The 21,055-nt window shown below is 36.4% G+C and overlaps 1 protein-coding gene and 1 non-coding gene across 3 annotated transcripts; one reads left to right on the top strand and one right to left on the bottom strand.

The window, feature by feature from the left end:
* The first annotated feature begins 6,170 nt into the window (after window positions 1-6,170).
* LOC104598145 (putative methyltransferase PMT2) lies at window positions 6,171-13,020 on the top strand. 2 transcript variants are annotated; one of them, XM_010260074.3, is made up of 7 exons: window positions 6,171-6,355; window positions 7,443-8,094; window positions 8,343-8,553; window positions 8,718-9,012; window positions 10,952-11,341; window positions 12,111-12,188; window positions 12,398-13,020. In XM_010260074.3, the coding sequence occupies exons 2-7, from the start codon at window positions 7,450-7,452 to the stop codon at window positions 12,630-12,632; spliced, it is 1,854 nt and encodes a 617-aa protein (XP_010258376.1). In that variant the 5' UTR covers window positions 6,171-6,355; window positions 7,443-7,449; the 3' UTR covers window positions 12,633-13,020. The 2 variants fall into 2 exon arrangements, with proteins under 2 accessions (XP_010258376.1, XP_010258374.1); XM_010260072.3 differs by having other exon boundaries at window positions 6,171-6,499.
* A 1,207-nt stretch (window positions 13,021-14,227) lies between these two features.
* Window positions 14,228-14,309, bottom strand: TRNAS-CGA (transfer RNA serine (anticodon CGA)). The gene has a single exon. It is a non-coding gene; the product is annotated as a tRNA-Ser (tRNA).
* Between the last annotated feature and the right edge of the window lie 6,746 nt (window positions 14,310-21,055).

The following is a 21,055-nucleotide window of genomic DNA, read 5'->3' as shown; positions in this document are numbered from 1 at the left end:
AAATTGACGCAGGATTTGGAAGACAGAATCTAAGTCTTGTATTAATTCTTGTGAAAACTGTGTCTTGACGACCATGTCGTCTACATAACATTCTATCTTCGTGCCAATTAAGGGCTGAAACAGCCTATTTACAAGTCTTTGGAAGGTTGCCCCGGCATTTTTTAATCCGAAGGGCATGACCTTGTAGCAGTACAGGCCGAACTCGGTTATGAAGTTGGTTTTTTCCTCATCGGACTGGTCCATCCTAATTTGGTTGTAGCCTAAGTAGGCGTCTTGGAAGTTTAGCAACTCATGTCCTGAGGTCGCGTCCATTAGGCGGTCAATCCTGGGGAGGGGGAAGCAATTTTTCGGGCAAGCTCGGTTCAAGTCGGTGTAGTCGACGCACATGCGCCATTGCCGTTTGCCTTTTTCACCAGCACTGGGTTGGCTACCCAGCTCGGGTAATGGACTTCCCTTATGAAGTCTACTGCGAGGAGCTTCTCGACCTCCTCATCGACCGCCCTCCAGCGCTCTGGGGCTAAGTTGCGTTTCTACTGTCTAACAGGTTTGACTACAGGGTCAGTATTAAGTTTGTGAGTTATCAGGCCGAGGCTAATACCGAGCATGTTGGCCGCGGAATAGACAAAAATATCTAAATTTTAAAATAAAAAACTCACCAATTTGATTCGTAGGAATTCCTCTACAATCATTAGAGGCTTAAGGGAAGTAGCTCTTTTGGGGATTTGTAAAGCAACTCTAATTTCTGATGCTAAAGACATTTTGATGTAGTTAAAAGGATCCACAAGAAACATTAGACGGAATGGCCATGCACTCCCGGATCATATCGACCATCTCCTCACTCTTTTTGACGATATAAATCTACTATATGTCCGTAGGGATGATATTACTAAGGCACATAATATAGCTAAGAAAGCGAATGCAAATAGAAATTACCTTTTTTTGTTCGAAACCACCCCCTTAAGATCATTCTCTCAATTCTGTAAAAGAGACTCTTTTGTATCCTTGCTATTTCTAGTGGATTCTTTTATTAAAAAAAAAATACAATTAGAACCCAAAGCTACCACCTACTAGCCTCTACGGATGTACATACAGCTACAATATATATCAGTAGGATTTCATCTATTTCTCTTTCCCACAATAAAAACCATTTATGACTGTCTACAACATGAATATATATATATATATATATATATATATATATATATATATATATATATTTGTGGAGAAACCATGGGATAGCTGGGTGAAGAATAAATGATGATGAGTAGTAAGAGTCGTAAAAGAACAAACACGTGAAGATTAATAATAATTTATTAACTGTATGTGCTTTTATATAATTACATGCACTGTATCCATGGCACATGCACTGCTTCAAATACGAATGACCGAATCTACTGCATCTCTACAGATTCACCTCTTCATTCGGATCTTGAATTGCGTACATCAAAGTTCAGAAACATGGGTTACAATTTCAGAAACATTATTGATCATAAGTTCATAACCATCTGGTTGATAGAATTTCCATTTGATCATAGCGTCCCATCATCATCTGATTTACACTTTGACAAGGTATGAAATTGAAACACGTCAGTCACCTAATCACAAAAAAAGGGCAATTTACAGATTTGAATGTCAAACCATCTCTGTCACAATATCGTCGTATCCATTTATTTTACGAGGAGAAATGTTACAGCTAGCTAACCTAGCACAAGTGCAGTGTATAAGTTGTAATACACAATAACACCGACATAGCTGGGACCGGGTCTCTCGCTACTCTATGGACTATTCTCCTTTGACTATAAAATAATCAGGTATGAACGGATTCTTCTTATCATGATAATGGTTTTTTTCTTTTTTAACTTGAAACCTGTGATTTGGCTGAATAACGAAAAAAAAAAACGCACCGGCGCACCGTCATTTATAACTTTGGTGCCCGTTTGGGAGGGCTGAAAGCGTAATGGTTTCTGGTTTTCAGATGTGGGTTTCACACGAACACTTTATGATTTGAGTTCATATCTGCCTTTCACAGAATGCTTCTCAGAAACGCCTCACATGCGCATTTTAGCGTGATAATTGTTATTGGGAGATATTTCCAAAACAAGATTGAGATGTACTGTGAAACACTGTAACGTTTTTTGGTGTATTCAGTGAGGGGCAGATTTGAACTCCTGTAATTTATGTTAGAATATTTGATTAAATTAAAAATCCTGAAATAAAGCTCAAATCGGCTGTCAATTGGTCAACTTGAAGGGCTGTCCGTTTCAGAATAGCATATCTAGAGCAGTTGAATCAGCATAACTGAAGCTTCAGCTCAACCACCCCAAACGGCCCTTGGTTTTGATTCCTTCAACTTCAAGGGTTCCATCTAATGACATAAGCCGCAAGCGTCGGTTTGTATGTAACATTGCATATTGATATAGGCGTGCAAGCTAGGTTTTAAGTATCATACGTCATACCGTATACACTGCGGAGCATGGATCAAATCTAGAAACTTAGAAAGTCGTTTTTGTGAATAAATTTCCCTGCTTTCCTTCTTCCAACAAATCTAAAATTTCGTATGATATGAATATTTTTATAAGTATATTATCATCCGGTTTAGGAGTGTTAATGGATAGGATTTGGGTTGGATCCATCTGAATCGAAACCAATTTGAATCGGTTGGACGGCTTAATAAGTCGTATTGAATTGGACTAGTCCATGGTGCTTATTGAATTGGATCGAACCTGATTTATCTAAATGGATTTATATTGAATTGGATTAGGTTGAATCAATATCCAATTCATTAATAGAAGATAAGAGTAGGAATGTCAAATGGACCATATTTAGACTGGATGCAGTCGGACTTGAAACCAATTTGTACAAGTTAGATGGTCCAATAAGACATTGAATTGGACCGATCCAATCCAAAATATTTATCAGATTAGCTTGAATCTGATCCATCCATGATGAACTCATATTAAACTGGTTCAGATTGGACATATAATAAATAATGTATAAATATGTTTTAGATATGTTATATATATTATTTTATATTTAATTTATATTTTTATATTTTTTATTTATAAAAATATTAAAAAGTGAATTGAGGCCAATAAAGGTTTTTTTTACAAAAATAGTGGGGCAAGGCACCTATGGCACCTTGGGATGCATAGATCTTGAAAAGTTACCCAAAATAAAAAAAAAATCCCAATTAGACATCAAAGTGCAAAGTTATGGCTTCTAAAAATTTTGCATGCATTGAATTTGTAACTTGCGACCCGATCACTGGATCGAACGAATCAATAGGAAAACTAAATAGGTTGAACAGTTTTTGACCAAATCAACAGTTTTTGGTCGTCTGATAGGTCTTACTGAATCATACATGAAATCCTGACCAGGTGATGATTCGAACAGCTGAATTAAGGACAGATTGAAAATATTGTGTTAGAGGGACCTCTCATGTGTATATGAACTTCAGTGGTTTGGGAGAATGCTATTTCCCCGATTTTATTAGGGCATATTCCTTTTAAAGGCATGGTGTGAAGCACACTATATTTTATGCTTAAGCTGTGGGTATACCGGTATAGGGGATGTTTGGAACCGTGACTGTTTTTCAAAAAAAAAAAAAAAAACGATGCCACATCGGATCCACATAGGCGTTTCAACAAATGCCCATGTATTGCATTGTTTGGTTCAGCTGATTATTAAAAAATCGAGCATGCCTTGAAAATCGGGACTCCACCAATGCATGTCAGTGAACCATTTTCCCCAACGGTTGACTGATATATATCCCATGGTACTTGTTAGTACATACATGAAAAACGGTGATGAAAATCACCTCATCAAACAGCATTATATTGTTCTTTACCTACGTGATAAAAGCGTTTTTTATGTGTTAAACGAGTCTTAAAAACATAAATGTTTTTTCTTAAAAATCGGTCCCAAAAAACACCCACACTTCCAAACACCATGATAGTCATTCAGATCGTGCTTAACACAAAATCGTCGATTCGTCTCCTTTTATATATCAAATGACAAAAATACTCTCCAACGAGGGTACGTATGTCTTCTAAATAAAATTTACAGTCCGTACATAGCATTTCTACTGATCTATCTTTGCATTATTTATTTTCTCATTCTCCCCTTCCATTTGAGTGACATACATCATCACCGCTTGGGAATTTGGGATGCACGCTGAATTTACATATGCACCCCACATAGGGCGCTCCACAAATGTCTACAACATATTCGAAAATGTTTTCAATACACGCTGAAATGTATATAAGGCGCAGATGTGATCTCCAGCATGTTTTGTGTATAATGGGCTATGCAATCAATCATCAGTGAATACACCCAACTGTTTCATACACACAAAATCCACACCTGACAAGTGACACCTACCTGTATAAAACACTTTTGTGCTGATTCAGACTCATGGTTGATTATGTAGTCCATTATACACAGCATAGAGAGCAGGAGCAGCAGATCTAATGCCCATTAGCACCACAGAATAGTCATTAGAATTTTTTTACAAGGCTTTATTGTGAATACCTTCAAAATTCAAGGAATGGAGGAAGAAATGGGTTTTAGGGTTAAAAAGCAGATTTGCTTGTGTCAGTATTACTATGATTTGCGCCGAATATTAAAAAAAAAAAGGTTATGTTTGGATATTTTTGCTTTGAGAATAGTTTTGGTAAAAAATTTTGGAAAATATGCTATATTTATTTGTGTTTCCGATGATGGTTTTCAGTGGTTTTGCAGTTTGAGACTAGCAACAGTGGTCCAGTTCTAATAGTGACTCAAGAATTTTATTGAAGGGTGGTGACCACCCATTTGCACCAAAACGAAACTACTATTTCACCAAAAGTACGAAGTATGAAAAATCGACCCCATGCTTTTAGAGTTTTTCATACATTTTAAATGTATGAAAAGAGAAGTATAAAACATATAATATAAATATTATATCATACTTTATAAAATCTATCCAAAGAAGGCCTAAAACTTTTAATTGCACTGAAAGTCTTTTTTTTTTTTTTCGCTTTATTCCTTCACGGTTTTTATATGGATAAGAGCATCAAGAGTTTTGCCATTCTGTAGTTCAGCAGCGGTCAATCATAAGGCTGCAATTTGGGCTGGGTTGGCCCGAACCCAAACCAAAAAAGTTGGGTTGGGTTAGGGTTAACCCCTTGGGCAATCCGACCCAATTCGACTCTATAATACATATCATATTATATATATGATATATGATATATTGATTTGTTTATATGCATGAAAATTGTATAACCCTCGTTACATACTATCATTTATTTCTTTTAAGATAATTATTTCACTTAATCATAATTAAAAAATATTAAAACGTTAATAATATATTTATTCTTTATCTCCTCTATGTTATTTTACCACCCATAGCTTGTTTGCCTATAAAAGATCTATTATAAGTCATAACTCATAATAAACTATAGTCATTTCAAATACTTTTTTTTTCTGAATTTTGTACTTAAAGACTCAGTTTGGAAGGAGTGTAAATGCAAATATGTACTGTACAAATACATATAAAATAATACAAAATACAAGGTTTTGCACTCTACAAATTTGTATTTGTACTCCTTCCAAACCGAGCCTAAATAACCAATAAAAACATCAACAAACAAATATTAATAAAGCATAGGATTAATATATATAGTGAAAGTTGAATTAAGATATAAGATTAAGAATTATACAAGATTATAAGAAATGGAAAGAAGGTTGTATTGGCTTTGTGTTGGGTTGGATTGAATTAGGGTTGAAAGAATTTAGTTGAGTTAGAATTAGAATTTGATGGATTGGGTTGAGTTAGAATTAGAATTGAGAGTTTAAAACTTAGGATTGAACTAGAATTGACCACAACCTGACTTAACCCGGCCCGACTTGCAGCCATGGCCAAAACCATCATAGGTCTTGCGAGAACAAATACAACCCCAACCAACAGGGGTGTCCTAATTTGTCTTTCTAACTTGGTGAGGGGTATCTTTTGTCACCTTGTAATTAACCGGCAACTCACAATCTCACATCCGTGGGCTGGTCCCATGGGAGGAAAATGTAATGAAATAGGCGGAACAGTGTGCACTATGACCTCAATTTCATTTCTTATTACGTGGAAAATAAAAAAAAAGAGAGAAAAAAAAACTTAAAAACCCAAGATTTTCCATGTTGTACAGGACTTATGAGTGAGTCCTGGGAAGTGAGAAGAGAACGGAGAACGGAGAACGCGTCTCGTTAACTCATAAATTTCTTCATCGTCGACTAACACAGTAACACTTCATTTTGATGCTTCTCTTCTTTTCCAAAGCTAGGCTTCTTCAGAGATTCAGAAACTCCTCTCATTCATCCAAGCGAGGTCGGTTTCTCTATTTGCTTCTTTGCATTCTTTCGAGCTTTTCTTCGCACGGAGTGAAGAGGCTCTCAATATTGAAATGAGGAGACTTAATTAATAGGCTGTCTTGAGATCTGCATATTGTTCTCCTTTCTCGTTCCGAGATTGGTAAGAGATCTGGATATTCGTAGCAGATATAACTTCTTCTCGATTGGTGATTGTTTGCTTGATCATTTCTTACTTGCGTTTCATTTTTTTCTCCTTTTCCACCCTCTCCCGATCTCTTTTGTGGGATTCGATTCAAATATGACATTTTTATTAAGGTTTAGGTGTCAATGACTTTGTTTCTGTTTTCCGACGTAAACCTGTTGTGAGTACACGGTGTTTTAGCTTAATTTTGACGGTCCCCTTAATTTTTGATTGCGTTCGTTGATCTTTGTCTTAATTGTTTTCACTTATGCTAGATTTTCTTTGCTGTGACGTGATCTTACAGGATAGATATATGTATAATGCCACCTTTTTTACCACTTACATGGCCATTTTTCAACTGTACTGATTGATATTACAAAAAAGAAACGAAAACTAATTTATACCGGGAGAAGTGTGAAACTTGATCTTGGGTTCTGTTGAATCAAGTAAGGTGTCTTTACTCTAGAAATCTATGATGTAAAAATTAGATCTGGAAGATATATGTAACGGGGCTCCAGCACAATTACCTTTGAGGTTCACTTATACGTTATTTGATCTGGACGTTAGCTTAACTGTATAAATCTGACTTCGGTGATCCCTTTTTTCATGACTATGGATGCCTAGACGTCCTACCTTCTAAAGCATCTTGAACTATCAGTTAGGGCGAAAATTTCAGAACGGTAGGATCAGGGGACTGGTCTGAGCTCAAATTTTGAAAGAAAATGTATTGGAGGGATAACATTTTTTCGCCTTTGTTTACATGGACTAATTTGACTAGGCCTATAGTGATTTGTTCGTGGTACTTCCGAGTTTTAATGATAATTTGTCTTCCTTTGCCATGTGCGTTAAGTCCTTTGAATTTTTACTTTATTTCTATTCAAATTCTACATAGCTATACTAAAATAGTCTGCAATTATTTCAGGTACATCATGGCTATGAAAATGAACTCTGCTGATAATAGGACACGGAGCTCTGTATCTATATTTATAGTAGTTGGTTTGTGCTGTTTCTTTTATATTTTGGGAGCATGGCAAAAAAGTGGTTTCGGGAAGGGTGACAGTATAGCTGTGGAGATAACCAAGCAAACAGATTGCAGTGTCCTTTCCAATTTGAATTTTGAGACCCACCACAGTGGTGAAGCTGGGGTGATTGATGATCCTGGCTCAAAAGTTGAAGTGTTCAAGCCATGTGATGCTCGTTACACTGATTATACTCCCTGCCAAGATCAAATGCGGGCTATGACCTTCCCTAGGGAAAATATGAACTACAGAGAAAGACATTGTCCCCCAGAGGAAGAGAAGCTGCATTGTCTTATTCCGGCACCAAAAGGATATGTTACTCCTTTCCCCTGGCCAAAGAGCCGTGATTATGTACCTTATGCCAATGCGCCATATAAGAGCTTGACAATTGAGAAGGCTGTTCAGAACTGGATTCAGTATGAGGGCAATGTTTTCAGATTTCCAGGTGGAGGAACACAGTTTCCTCAAGGAGCAGATGCATATATTGACCAACTTGCTTCTGTAATCCCAATTGAAAATGGGACAGTGAGAACTGCACTTGACACTGGTTGTGGGGTATGTTGAATTCTATTGAGTGCCTACTGAATTTGTTCTGAATCCATGTGCTTTGCATTTCTTAATATGAATGCCACTTCCTTTTTTCCTTTCCTTTAGGGCTGATATGTTCAGTGCTTCTATGTGATTGTTTCATTTTTTAGATATGTCACAAACCATATAATTTGTTTTTCAATACTTTTTATTTGTTTATTGATCATGCTATTTGGATGTTTTAGTTGATCCACTAACAATGGCATTATGCTCAGGTTGCAAGTTGGGGAGCATACCTTTTGAAAAGGAATGTAATAGCCATGTCATTTGCACCAAGGGATTCACATGAAGCACAAGTTCAATTTGCTCTGGAAAGAGGTGTGCCTGCTGTTATTGGTGTGCTTGGAACCATTAAACTGCCGTACCCATCTAGAGCCTTTGATATGGCTCATTGTTCTCGTTGCTTAATTCCATGGGGAGCAAATGGTAAGGATAATATTGTGGTTAACCCAACATAAATTAATAGTAGAAAAGCTCTAGTCACTTTATCACAGCAATCATTTCTTTTAGTTATATTTGGTGCGTGATTGTATCAGTTTTGTTGGCAAGTGACTATTTTGATAAAATCATATGGGCTTCTAACTTTGCAGATGGAATGTACATGATGGAAGTAGATCGAGTTCTTAGACCTGGAGGCTATTGGGTCCTTTCTGGTCCTCCCATTAATTGGAAAACTAACTATAAGTCATGGCAACGCACTAAGGAAGACCTTGAGGGGGAACAAAGCCACATTGAAGAGATTGCCAAACTTCTTTGTTGGGAAAAGAAGTATGAGAAGGGTGAAATTGCCATCTGGAGAAAGAGCTTAAATGCTGAATCATGTCGTGGGAGGCAAGATGATTCCCGTGCTAATATATGTGCATCCAAAAATCCAGATGATGTCTGGTAAGTACTATTTTTATACTCTCAACTCTATAAAAAATTAAAAATTGTTGGATGGTAGCTGCCCAAGAAAATTAGGTTCTTTAAAGAAAAATTTTATGATGTGGTCAACTTTATTTATTATTGAATCTAAGCATGAAGATATGATTAGTTGGAAATTTTATTTTTATTAGTTGCTTGAAGTATTAATAGTGTTTCTGTAGACTTTGCATGACAAGGACATAAAAATGGTAGACACCCAAATCCACCCACAAGATACAGAAAACACAAAGTGTCTTAAATATGTTTTATTTTGTAATTTTTTGTAAGTGATGTGCAGTGTTTTAAAAGGCGTGGGAGACGTACGCCTCACACTTCCAGGCGAGGCGCTCCCAAAACGCCCTGAGGCATATGCCAGAGGCGCTGACACCTCTGAGGCATACGCCTCAGGTGCAAGAGGCGTACGCCTCATGCACACCTCATATAAAAAGACTGAAAAAAAAAGGAACGAGGAAAAAAAAAGAGAAAAGGAGGCTTACGCCTCTTACGTTCTGAACTACGCCTCACACCTCTAGGTAGTGGAATGCCTCCGCATTTTAAAACATTGGTGATGTGTCAACCTGCATTGGCTGGGTTCCTGGTTGGGTTGCCAATTGCCATCTGCCTTGACCTTTGGCTTGTCTTTTAGTATGGTTCTGGGCCAAGTTCTGTAAGAAACATGGCCGATTTGGCTCTCCAGAGACTGTTGTTCATAATTCTATTTGTCTCTAAATTTTATTGAGAGCCCAAGAACATTTCTTATTCTACTTCACATTGTTCTTCTGAAGTTCTTTTACTAATTTGGTAATATCTTGTAAAGTAACTTTCCCCTCTTGCTAGGTTATTAACTTGGAGTAGTCTGAGTGAGTTGAATTTGAGGTCTAAGACCCTCCTAGAGCAGAACATATCAATGCAGGATCCACTTCTTATATAATTACCCTTTCTTGTTTCATATGGGTTATATGCCATCAGATTTGGTACCCCTACTTATGAAACAGAAACTGAATTTCTGGCAAATTTGACAAGAGTGTACACAGACTTGGAAAACTATGTAGACCTAGAAGTCCATGGCTCAATAAAAGTAATAAACTTGTTCCATTTGATTTAATTTGATATTTCATGCAGTTCGTTATCATAATGCCTTTGACCTGAGATCTTAGTACATGTTGTTTTTGTCTGATGCAAGCATATTAAAAGTGGAATACCCACTGTCACAACATAAGTAGTAACTTGCACCTGGAAATGCCAAGATTCAATGGGTGATTTATTCAGATAAAGGTTGTGGTTTTATTTCGTCTGGACAGTAAAGCTTGTTTCTTCAAATATTGAATAGTCAAAATAAGACAAACCATAAAAAAAAATACAAGGAAATGACTTTCTTTCTTTTTTTTTTTTTGATATTTAACACAACACACTAACTTTTCAACGTAGGTGGAAATATCAGGACTCGAATCCGCATCTCTTCTGGGACTACCCAGTTAACATGCCAACACAACACACTAACTTTCTGAGGTTATATTGACTGATGGCTAAAATTTTGTTGCCAATCTGGCTCCATCCAAATGCATGGGTACCCAGATTTTGCAGTTGGAAAAACTAAATATATAGAAAGCATAATTAATTGTGTTTGGAGGTGCATATAAATGCTCGTATTACTTCTTTTATTGTGATACTTTTACTTAAGGTCATTTTCATTAGTTTTTTTTATACCCCAGTGCCTAATTCTTGCATCTTGAGTTGTTATGCTGTACCTTAAAGTTTAAGCTTGTATTATAATAATCTATGGGCCAACACTGAAATGTTTTGAGCAGCTTTTATTTTGCTATTGAATAATGAATACTTTTTGTTAATTATTATTTGAACCTTCTTTCTATTAGGGTTTTTGACCTTTCCTGAAACTTATATCTTTTTGGGTCATTAATAGGTACAAGAAGATGGAGGCATGCTTAACTCCTTATCCTGACGTAAACAGTCCAGATGAAGTTGCTGGAGAGGAGTTGAAGCCATTTCCTCAGAGGCTTAATGCCGTCCCTCCCAGAGTAGCTAGTGGATCTGTTCCTGGGGTGTCTGTTGAAACATACTTGGATGACAACAAATTATGGAAGAAGCATGTGAAAGCTTATAAGAAAATCAATAAGATCCTTGATTCGGGGAGGTATCGCAACATGATGGATATGAATGCTGGATTGGGAAGTTTTGCAGCTGCAATTGAATCTCCCAAATTGTGGGTTATGAATGTTGTTCCCACTATTGCAGAAAAAAAGACTCTTGGTGTTATATATGAAAGAGGGTTGATTGGCATATATCATGACTGGTACAACTTTCTGAACTCTTGGCTCTTCATCCCAGTCACTAAACATGTTATACCTGGTGTATGAATGCAACTTTGATTTTGTCAGGAATGACTAAAACACTTGGTTTTATACATGAAAGATTTTTTTTTTCTTTTTTAAGAAAAGAAGGTTGATCGGAATATATCTTGTTTTTTTCCTCCTTTGATATAGTTCTTCCTTTTGGAGACAATAGTTTATCCATCTGTAGTTGTATTGATACAGGTTTGCTTCTGCATAAATTAAAAAAATGTCATGTTACTAGGGATAGCATTTTATTATTTATACCCATCTTCTCTGTTGGCTCTTGTGTGCTTGATGTAATAATATTTGTGCTTTACCATATTAAAATATTCTTGCCCTTTTAAATAAAGCTACTGATTTTCTAATCTTCTTAACCCTTAAGACCCTGCAATTCCACTTTTGATAACTGAAGAACAAAATGCTCCTTCTGTCTGTGATTTGAGCTTGTTGAGAGTACAAATTTTCTTTTTGACTTGAAAAGAAAAAAAGGTCATAGTTTTTCCTGTTGTGCCATGAAGTCAAGGTTTGGGCATTTTCTTTATTCTTCTTTCCTGATATTATTTTGTTTCTTTTATTCCCTTCTGCGGATATGGGGTGGGGATGTGTTGTTTTTGCTTACTACTGGTAGATGTGGTCCAAAAAATTTGTGCTTTTAAACCAACTTGGTTTTGGTTGCTTTTGTTTTACATGCTTGTTTTCTAACACCTTTTTCCCATGCTTCTGGTTCAGGTGTGAAGCCTTCTCTACATATCCAAGGACATATGACCTCATTCATGCAAATGGTGTTTTCAGCTTATACAAGGACAAGTAAGTTTTTAGATTAGTGAACTTAGGGCTCTCCCAGATATGGTTTTGGAGTTAGCTACTTGTCTATTTATTGCACTTCTGTGCCTTTTGGAAGACCTAATGGTTTTGCTTACCTGATTAAAAGATCCAACAGTTTTCTGCTTGTAATTCAAAGACCTCTCTATAATTCTATCATGATATGCCTCTTAACATGTGACACAAATAACCAGATGTAACGCTGAGGACATTCTTCTGGAGATGGATCGGATTCTGAGACCAGAAGGGGCGGTCATCTTTCGTGACGATGTTGATGTGCTGATCAAGGTAAAGAGGATCATTGCAGGGATGAAGTGGAATACAAAAATGGTAGATCATGAGGATGGCCCCCTTGTGCCTGAGAAAATATTGGTTGCTGTCAAACAGTACTGGACTGTCGGCGAAAACAACTCCACGTCCTCAGTGTAAAGGATGGAAAATGGAGGAATTTCAGCAGTCAATGCTCCCTAGATCCAGGTGGAAATGGTGCTTAAATTTATTATCCTGTGACTGCTTGGCAAGTGGCAGCAAGTCAGAGGGAGGATGGCTCTTACAATCACATTGGCCGTGATCTTTTATTGTAGTTATTATAGAAAAATTACATTAGTCTCCAGGCTTTATTTATGATTTGAGTGCTTTCCAATTTTTTCAGTATCTGATAGTCGATGCTCTTGCAAATATGAGCAATCGGTTAAAGGGCTTCCACTAGTTCAATCCACGTTTTGTAAACAGGATTTTAGGTCCTTCCAGAACTTTTGTTGTCATTTATGTTCATCTTTAATTTATAATATTAATAAAAGGTAGTAGTGTCCATGGATTTTGTTGCTTTTTGGTTAGTTCTATCTTTGACTGGTTATTCAGCTTAATTGCCCCCAAAACTCGGTCTACACCAACTTTGATCTTTTTTTAAGGCAAAACAGTTGAAGTATTATTCATCTATACTTTCAATATTTACAAAGCTGTGGCGTTAATATGCTATATCTTTGTCATTTTTACAAGCCGAATAAGCTAAGTTGTGGACCAAAACATTCAGATCCCTTTGAACATATTGAATATTTACAGGAAAGAATCAACTCCATAACTCCCATAATTGATCTATTCCTAACTGAAAGTGCCCAGGTTTGTCCAAGCTAAGGCTGTCAATGAACCAATTTTGGGTTGAACCCGTTTAAATCAAAATCAATTTGGATGGATCGGGTGGATCAGTAAGACATTGAATTGAACCAATCCAGATTGAATGGTCCAAAATATTTATTGGATTGGATTAGACCTGGTCCATCTGTAATGGATTTATATTAGATTAGATTTGATTGAACCAATATCTGATCCATTGATAAGATAAATGTACAAGTGTTAAAATCAATTTGAACAAATTGGATGGTCCAGACATTGAATTGAACTGGTCCAAATGGTCTAGAATATTCATTGGATTGGACCTGATCCATCTGTAATTGACTCACATCGGACCCGATTGAATTGGACCAAATCTGGTCCAATTGACACCCTTAGTCCAAGCGACGATCCTTAATTCTTTTGATTAAAACTTATGCCTCTAAAAATGTATACACCTTGAATACACCTAACCTTTTTAGCATGTTGAAGAGCTTGAATTAGAGCCCAAAGCTCTGCTGCTTCGGATCCAACTTCACTGCATTTTCTACCCATTGCTGCAATTGCCTGATGATCACGAGTTAAAATTACATACCAATGACTGCTCTACCACATATTGGCATGAACGAACCATCAATCACAAAGATATAGAGTGGTTAGTTAACCATGCCCCATTTGTATTTGGCTTTTGTGTTACTTGTTAATATGTGCCTAAACTATTATTTATATAATATAGAGAAATTTGGGACGAGATTTTCTGTGGATCAGGTTTGGCTCCACGATATATAATACTATTCCTTGTGTCCCAAATTAATCTCATCTTTTCTTAAAGGTGGCCCCATAGTGATTTTGCATTTCTTTCGAAATGCAAAAGAAATGCAGTTTCCATAATAAATAAGCCAAAAAAGAAAAACCGTCGACAGCAGGATTCGAACCTGCGCAGGCAAAGCCCAACAGATTTCGAGTCTGTCTCCTTAACCACTCGGACATATCGACATTGCGTGCTGGTCAGGCTTCTCAGTCAAGAAATATGACTTTATCCATGTCAGCGCCTGAGTTCCCCCCACCCCAACCAAAATCGCTCAGATCTGCATGATCATGATCTTGTTAAATTAAACTTGGAGCCCTGCAATTCCGAAATGGGTATGAAGAGAAGCAAAAGATATACAATTATGAAGTTGGGGTAAAATTTTCTGTGGTCCTTTGTGAAATCGGATTGAGCTAGCATCGAACCAGGTCTGTTTTGACCTTTGCGAGATGTAATATATCATTTTTCCACACAAAAAAGCTGTTGTTGGGGACTTCAGCTCGGTAAATTCATTAATTACCTTCTAAGTCATTTATATGTGATTATGATCAGAAACCGCATGTCCTTCCCCAAAATAATGACCATCAAGATTAACTGTAAGCTCGTAACCATGTGATGTTGTTCAGCAATTACACCAGTAGAATTATTTTCATCTTATTCCATGTGTATGACAGTAGCAAATGTGCTGCTAATAAATAAATATATATTGAAAGTGAGCTTGCAGAAAATTATGACCGCTCTAAAATTTTGCAAATTAATTTCTTATAATCACATGAGCAAAAGAGGGCTTATTTGTCTCATTGGACAACGGTTTGTTTTTTTTTTGTTTTTTTTTATGTTTTTGAAATGCCAACGGGGTTACATAAATAGTTAAGGCATCGTTTCGAGATAAAAATGAAGGCCATGTTTGGCGTGTCTTTCATTATGGTCTTTTGGCTGTTTACAAGTTGAGTAGACCACACTGTAGTCTTTTTCCATTTGATTCGTAATAGATTTAGCCGCCAATAGTCGGTGCGCTGAAAAGATGCAAGAAGCCCATTTTGGGCTGATTTCGAAAAGTTTCAAATGGAGTTTTTCGTATCTTTCTCACTTTATTCTCTCACGGAAAGACACGGAAAAATGTGCAATAGCCAAACTAGCTTCAGGTTGCTTAGTTCTTCATGCAAAAGTTCAATGCATGTTTTAACTGTCAGAACTACCTGAAGATCTTCCCAAAAAGATTTGCTAAACAGCCCTGAAATCTCATTGTGGACTGCCATAACTTATAAGGATCTATTTGATTTGTAGTCAGAATCAATTTTTTTTTTAAATCATAATCAGAATGATTTATTTCCATAGTCTATTTGGTTCAGACAAATGGGAGTGAAAATTAGAATAAACAGGGACGGGATTTCATTCCCAAAGAAGGGGGAGGGAATGACCATTCCCTCAAATGGGAGAATGCCATTTCACCGAGAATGAAAATCCAATTCCATCCAACCAAACTGCTCACTGTCTAGAAAAAAAAACAGCTTTATTTGGTAATATTGTGGTTTTTAATTCTTCTGTTCAGACTCACAACCATTCACTCTCTCACTTACCATTCCTTAGCCGGCTAACACAGCCATCAAATTCAGCTAATCTGAATCTATAAAATAAACCAGAAACAGCAATTGTTGTAGAACTGCATTCCATTGATCTAGAACCCGGGCCATTTTATAATGGCTGGATTGCCCGAAGGCCCTGAACTGAATTACCTTATTCAGTGGATAAAAAAACAGTCCCTCTTCCATCATTGAGCCATGTGTTCCATTGATTTAGAATCAAAGATTTAAATACATTTTTTTATCTATACTGATACTTAAAACACAGTTTCCACATCAATTTAATCCCATATTCACATTGCTTCCCAACCCTTTGAAATTTTGTGATTTTTTTTTTAATTTAAAGAATAAAAAAGCAAAACATGGGACTATTTAAATTCACGCTTAATGTGTTATTCCCTATAGAACATGTATGTATTGTTTTAACACTAATCCGTGCATGGAACTTGTCTCTTCTAGTTTTACCCTAAACTAATTAACTAATTAAGAGCAAATGAGCAATATCACAATAATGAAGTTAGTTAGTTACTTAAATATATCCTGCATTTTCTAAAATTATTTAATATACATTATTAAAGCATTTAATAACAGATTATACGAGATCAGTGTCTAACTTTGAGCTCCACTAGAGATCTGAGCATTACACGTGGCAACCTAGAACTCATTATCCTTCCGCATTCTCAGAGACATCAATACATCATAGCTGAAAGCGGATTTGATACTGACAAGACCGTGTTCACATCCGTCATCACAACCTCTTGTAGCCTTGCATCCGAAATATTTTCCAATGAAAAAATGCATACAAACATGGAGATATTCCTAGTGGCTGTAAAACACTGTGAGGACGGTGTAAGCATGTTCTTGTGAAGACTGAATTCGATCTCACCATAGCTATCCAAACATTCCTGTGAAGAAGAAATCAACTACTCCACTTGGAGTAGCACTGGACTGGACTTAGGGGTGTCAATGGCCCGGTTCTGGATTGAATCCCGTCAAGTCCAAAATCAATTTGGACGGATTGGATGGACTAACAAGACATATTGGATTGGATCAATCGGTCCAAAATATTTATTAGATTGGATTGAACCTGATTCGTCCATAATAAATTTATATTGGATTGGGTTGGATTAAGTCAATATCTGGTCCATTATTGATATAAGATAAGAATATAGGTGTCAATAGACTATGATTGGGTTGAAGCCAATCTAAATCAAAATGAATGTGAATAGATTGGATGGTCCAAAATATTCATTGGACTGGCCCATTTATAATGGATTCACATTGGACTGAATCGGATTAGACCAAATCCAGTCCAATTGACACCCCTAATTGGACTAAAACCATGTGAAATCGCTACCTTTTGCTTCTTTAGGTTTTTTGGACATATGGGGTACGACCTGTTTCATTAGGTTTTTTTGCGTGTATAAAAAAATAAAAATTTTCACTATAGTACCTTGAACTTTGGGGTAGTGTCAAGTTAGTATCCAGAATTTTAAACGTGTCACTACAGTGCCTAAACTTTTAAAAAGTGTCAAGTTGGTCTCTGCCGTTAACTGTCAATTATCTATTGAAAATGTCAAAACTACTCTTCAAAAGAAGACACTGTTCATTATCTTCTATGTTGAGATTGAACCGGTTGAGGTGTTTGAGATTTTAGACTAATGAAGTCATTGTCTTCTACCTTTAGATCCGAATCACATTCTTGTCTAGTTATTTCTTTGCTTTCAATTATTGTTTCTCTCTATCATATTGCATGTTTTTTTCTCTCTTTTTCTTTGAAAATAACCAGTTCAGTCTCAGGGTAGACGACAATGAACAATGTCTTCTTTTGAAGGATAGTTTTGACATTTTCAACAAATAACTGACGGTCGGTTAACGACAGAGACCAAGTTGATATTTTTTAAATTGTCAATACCCCAAAGTTTAGGATAGTAAGATAGACTTTTTCCAAAAAAAAGAGAGAAAAAGAAATCACAGCTTTTGCTGCATTGTTGTGGCTCCACGTACATTACTTCATCCAATTGCCACGTCAATACATCAAGGGTAGTGATTCACGGTTTTAACCACTGATTTTTGGGCATTCCCATGGGCCCTCACTCATAATTACCAATCATACCTTGAGCCACTACCACCACTACTGCTAGAACAGCACTAGTGTCTGAGTTTTCCATTCCTCCGCTTCACTTAGTTCTCACTTAAGAGTTAAGACAAGACAACCATACCCTTGTCAACCTTTCTCATACCAGGAAAGGCCCAACAGCTGGGAAGATCATGGGCATGACCACCAGTACCATGGTGCGCTTGGGAAGGTGATCACACCATTAGGTTCACAAGGTTTGCTCCACGGAAGCTTCACATGGTAATATGCTGAATCTGATAGCCTAGATGATGTCTGTGGGTACCCTCAAACTTAACGCCATCAACAGATGGATGAAACAATGGGCAATCAAGTCAGGGAAGTAGCCATTGAGAAACCCCTGATCTATGCCATCTGGGTTTTCATGGTCGATTGCCAACTCATGAAGCATGTTCTCGAACATCTTTATTGATGATTGAAGACAAAGAGATCAGTATGGAAAATGCGGGGTTGATGAAAACAGCAGACTCAGAGATAGGGGTGGATTCGAGCCAAGCCGAGTCGAATAGTATCAGGTTCGAGCTTGGCTTGAGACTATTTTACAAGGCTCGAGCTCGAACTCGAGTTCGGTTCGAGTCAAAACCTTGAGCTCGAGTCAAGAGTTCATAAGCTTGAGTTCGGTTCGTTTTATATTTTATAAAAATATTTTATTATAAAAAAATTTAGAAAAAATATTTTATAAAAATAAAAATTCTATATAAATTTTTTATTTTATATTTAAAAATTTAAGAATTATAATAATTAATAATATTATACTTTATGATATATATTCAAGCCGGCTTGTAAGCCTCACAAGCCGAGCTCGGTTCGTTTAATAATCGAGCCATTGAATTGGGCTCAAGCTCGAATGAAACCGAGCCGAACTAAGTTCGAGCAAATTGTGAAAAGATCAGCTCGTTGCCACCCCTATTCAGAGCACATTCGAACAGCTCCGGATTGTCAAAAGACAAAAAGCAATGAAAGAACCCTGAAAGGCACTTGTGTCACAGGTGAAGGTGGAGCTATTCTGTGCTTGCCTTTTTGGCCTGTTTTGATTGGTCATGTCATTTTTAAAATATCTATATTACCCCTATTTGAAATAATTGCCTTCTCACAAACTCTTCATTGACACTTATTAAAATAAGCACGATCAAATACCGTCAAAGTTTGAGTATTGTGGCCAACTTAGTGGTGGCTTGGTTGGCACATAAATTGGGTAGTCCCAAGGTGAGATGTGGTTTTGAGCGCACTATCTGCTCTTACTACCTTTGAGAAGAATTATTAATGTTACTAGAAAAAGTACTATACTATGCCATGGAAATACGGCCCCGATGAGGCAAAGGCAATTGATTCAATACCAAATAAAAGTTTGGGTATTGTATAGATATTTAGATTTTCTTGAATAGAGGTGCTAACTCAAATTTGGATTTCATATTTAAAGTCTTTTTTTTTTTTAATTCATGGGATTACACAAGAGTAGCCGCCGGCAGGCTAAGGGTGTCAATTGGACCAGATTTGGTCCAATATGAGTCTATTATAGATGGACCAGGTCCAATCCAATCCAATAAATACTTTGTACTACTCCAATTCAATGTTTGGATCGTTCAATCTGTTGAATTGGTTTTAATTTAGATTGCTCGTACTTGGTCCATTGACGCCTATATTCTTATCTTCTATCAATGGGCCAGACATCAGTTCAATATAACCCAATCTAATATAAATCCGTTACGCTCAACCAAAAAAAATATATAAATCCATTACGGATGGACCAAATCCATTCAATCCAATAAATACTATGAACCATTAAGTCTGGACCTATTCAATTCAATATCTCTAGAGGTGTAAAGTGGGTCGTGTCGTGCTGGCCCGCGGGCCGCCATAGGCCATGCCATCCTCCCCTGTGGAAATTTTGTGGGTCAACTCGGCATGGCCCACGGCCCAGGCCCAAACGGGCCCATGTTGTGTCGTGCTAGCACGCGGGCTTGGGCCGGGTCGGGCTGCAGGCCGTGCCGTGGGCTTGGACCGTGCCGGGCTAGGCCACAGGGCGGGCCTTGGGCCTAGAATGAACTGGGCTGCACTGTTTTTTTTTTTTTTGAAAATTTTGATTTTTTTTCTAAGTAAAATTGTAAAACTAAAATATTTAACTTTCCTATGAACTTTGGGAATTAGGAACTATTTAAAAAATTAAGAAATGAGAAATCTAAGTTATTTAATACATAAATGAAAAAAAATACTTAACCAAATTGAAATAAGAATGATGGAATAACAAATTAGAAGAAAAATAGGAATTTTATTTCATTTAAATTTGAATGGTACAAATTAGTGAATTATAAATACAATGATTGGATCATTGCATACTTGGATGAATGAAATATAAAAATGGACTAAATTAATAAAATATAAAAAATACAATATGGTTTCAAATTGAAAATACAAAATTACATTGTTAAAAAATTAAAAAATATATCAAATAAATTAAAAAAAATATATCAAATAATTTGAAAAAAATGAAAAATTCTACAAGTAGTCAAATTCATGACTTTCATCATCTGTTTCAGGTGAAATGTCCGGTGTTGTGTCATGCCCTCCCTTGTCTTGTAATCTATCTTCTGCATCTAGCCAATCCTTGAAGTAGATGCACATCTCTATACTCTCATCGTTCATGCAGCTTCTTTTGTCATCCAGCACCCTGGTACCCGTACTAAAATAAGACTTCGATGGAATTGTAGACACCGGAGGGGTTAATAGATCACGTACCATGGCGGCGAGAACCGGATAATTTTTTGAATGTTCACTCCACCAGGCTAAAATATTAAAATTATTTGATACTTCACCTAAATTAGAAAAATTTGCTTACAAATATAAATTAAGTTCAGTAAATGAACTTTTTGTAGAACTAGCAGATTTCTGACTTCTACTTATTAAATAAAAAAGCTTTTCTCTTCTACAACTGGGCTCAAAGTCAGAAGGAGAAGAAGAAAAAGATGAACAAGTTGTAGGAACTAGCAGATTTCCTACAATTTTAGATTCATACAAACTGTACTTTTCAAATAATAAATTATTAATTTCTTCTTTTTTATTTCCTAGCAGATTTCCTACAACTTCAGATTCATACAAACTGTACATTTCAAATAATAAATTATTAATTTTTTCTTTTTTATTTCCTATATCAATATTCATATTTTCATAATATGTTTCAAGTAAAATATCTAAACCATCTTTCCTAATCCTAGGG

Source organism: Nelumbo nucifera, chromosome 4 (assembly GCF_055504915.1).
Source record: "Nelumbo nucifera cultivar China Antique chromosome 4, China Antique-T2T, whole genome shotgun sequence".
Lineage (NCBI taxonomy): Eukaryota > Viridiplantae > Streptophyta > Magnoliopsida > Proteales > Nelumbonaceae > Nelumbo > Nelumbo nucifera.
The sequence above is the reverse complement of the archived record's forward strand: the minus strand, read 5'-3'. Positions and strand labels throughout refer to the sequence as shown.

Bases quoted from the DNA above. Each gene is read 5' to 3' on its own strand.
- LOC104598145 (XM_010260074.3), top strand. From the start codon at position 7,450: ATGGCTATGAAAATGAACTCTGCTGATAATAGGACACGGAGCTCTGTA. The intron at 8,095-8,342 runs GTATGTTGAATT...CATTATGCTCAG, and splicing joins CACTTGACACTGGTTGTGGG to GTTGCAAGTTGGGGAGCATA. The intron at 8,554-8,717 runs GTAAGGATAATA...CTAACTTTGCAG, and splicing joins AATTCCATGGGGAGCAAATG to ATGGAATGTACATGATGGAA.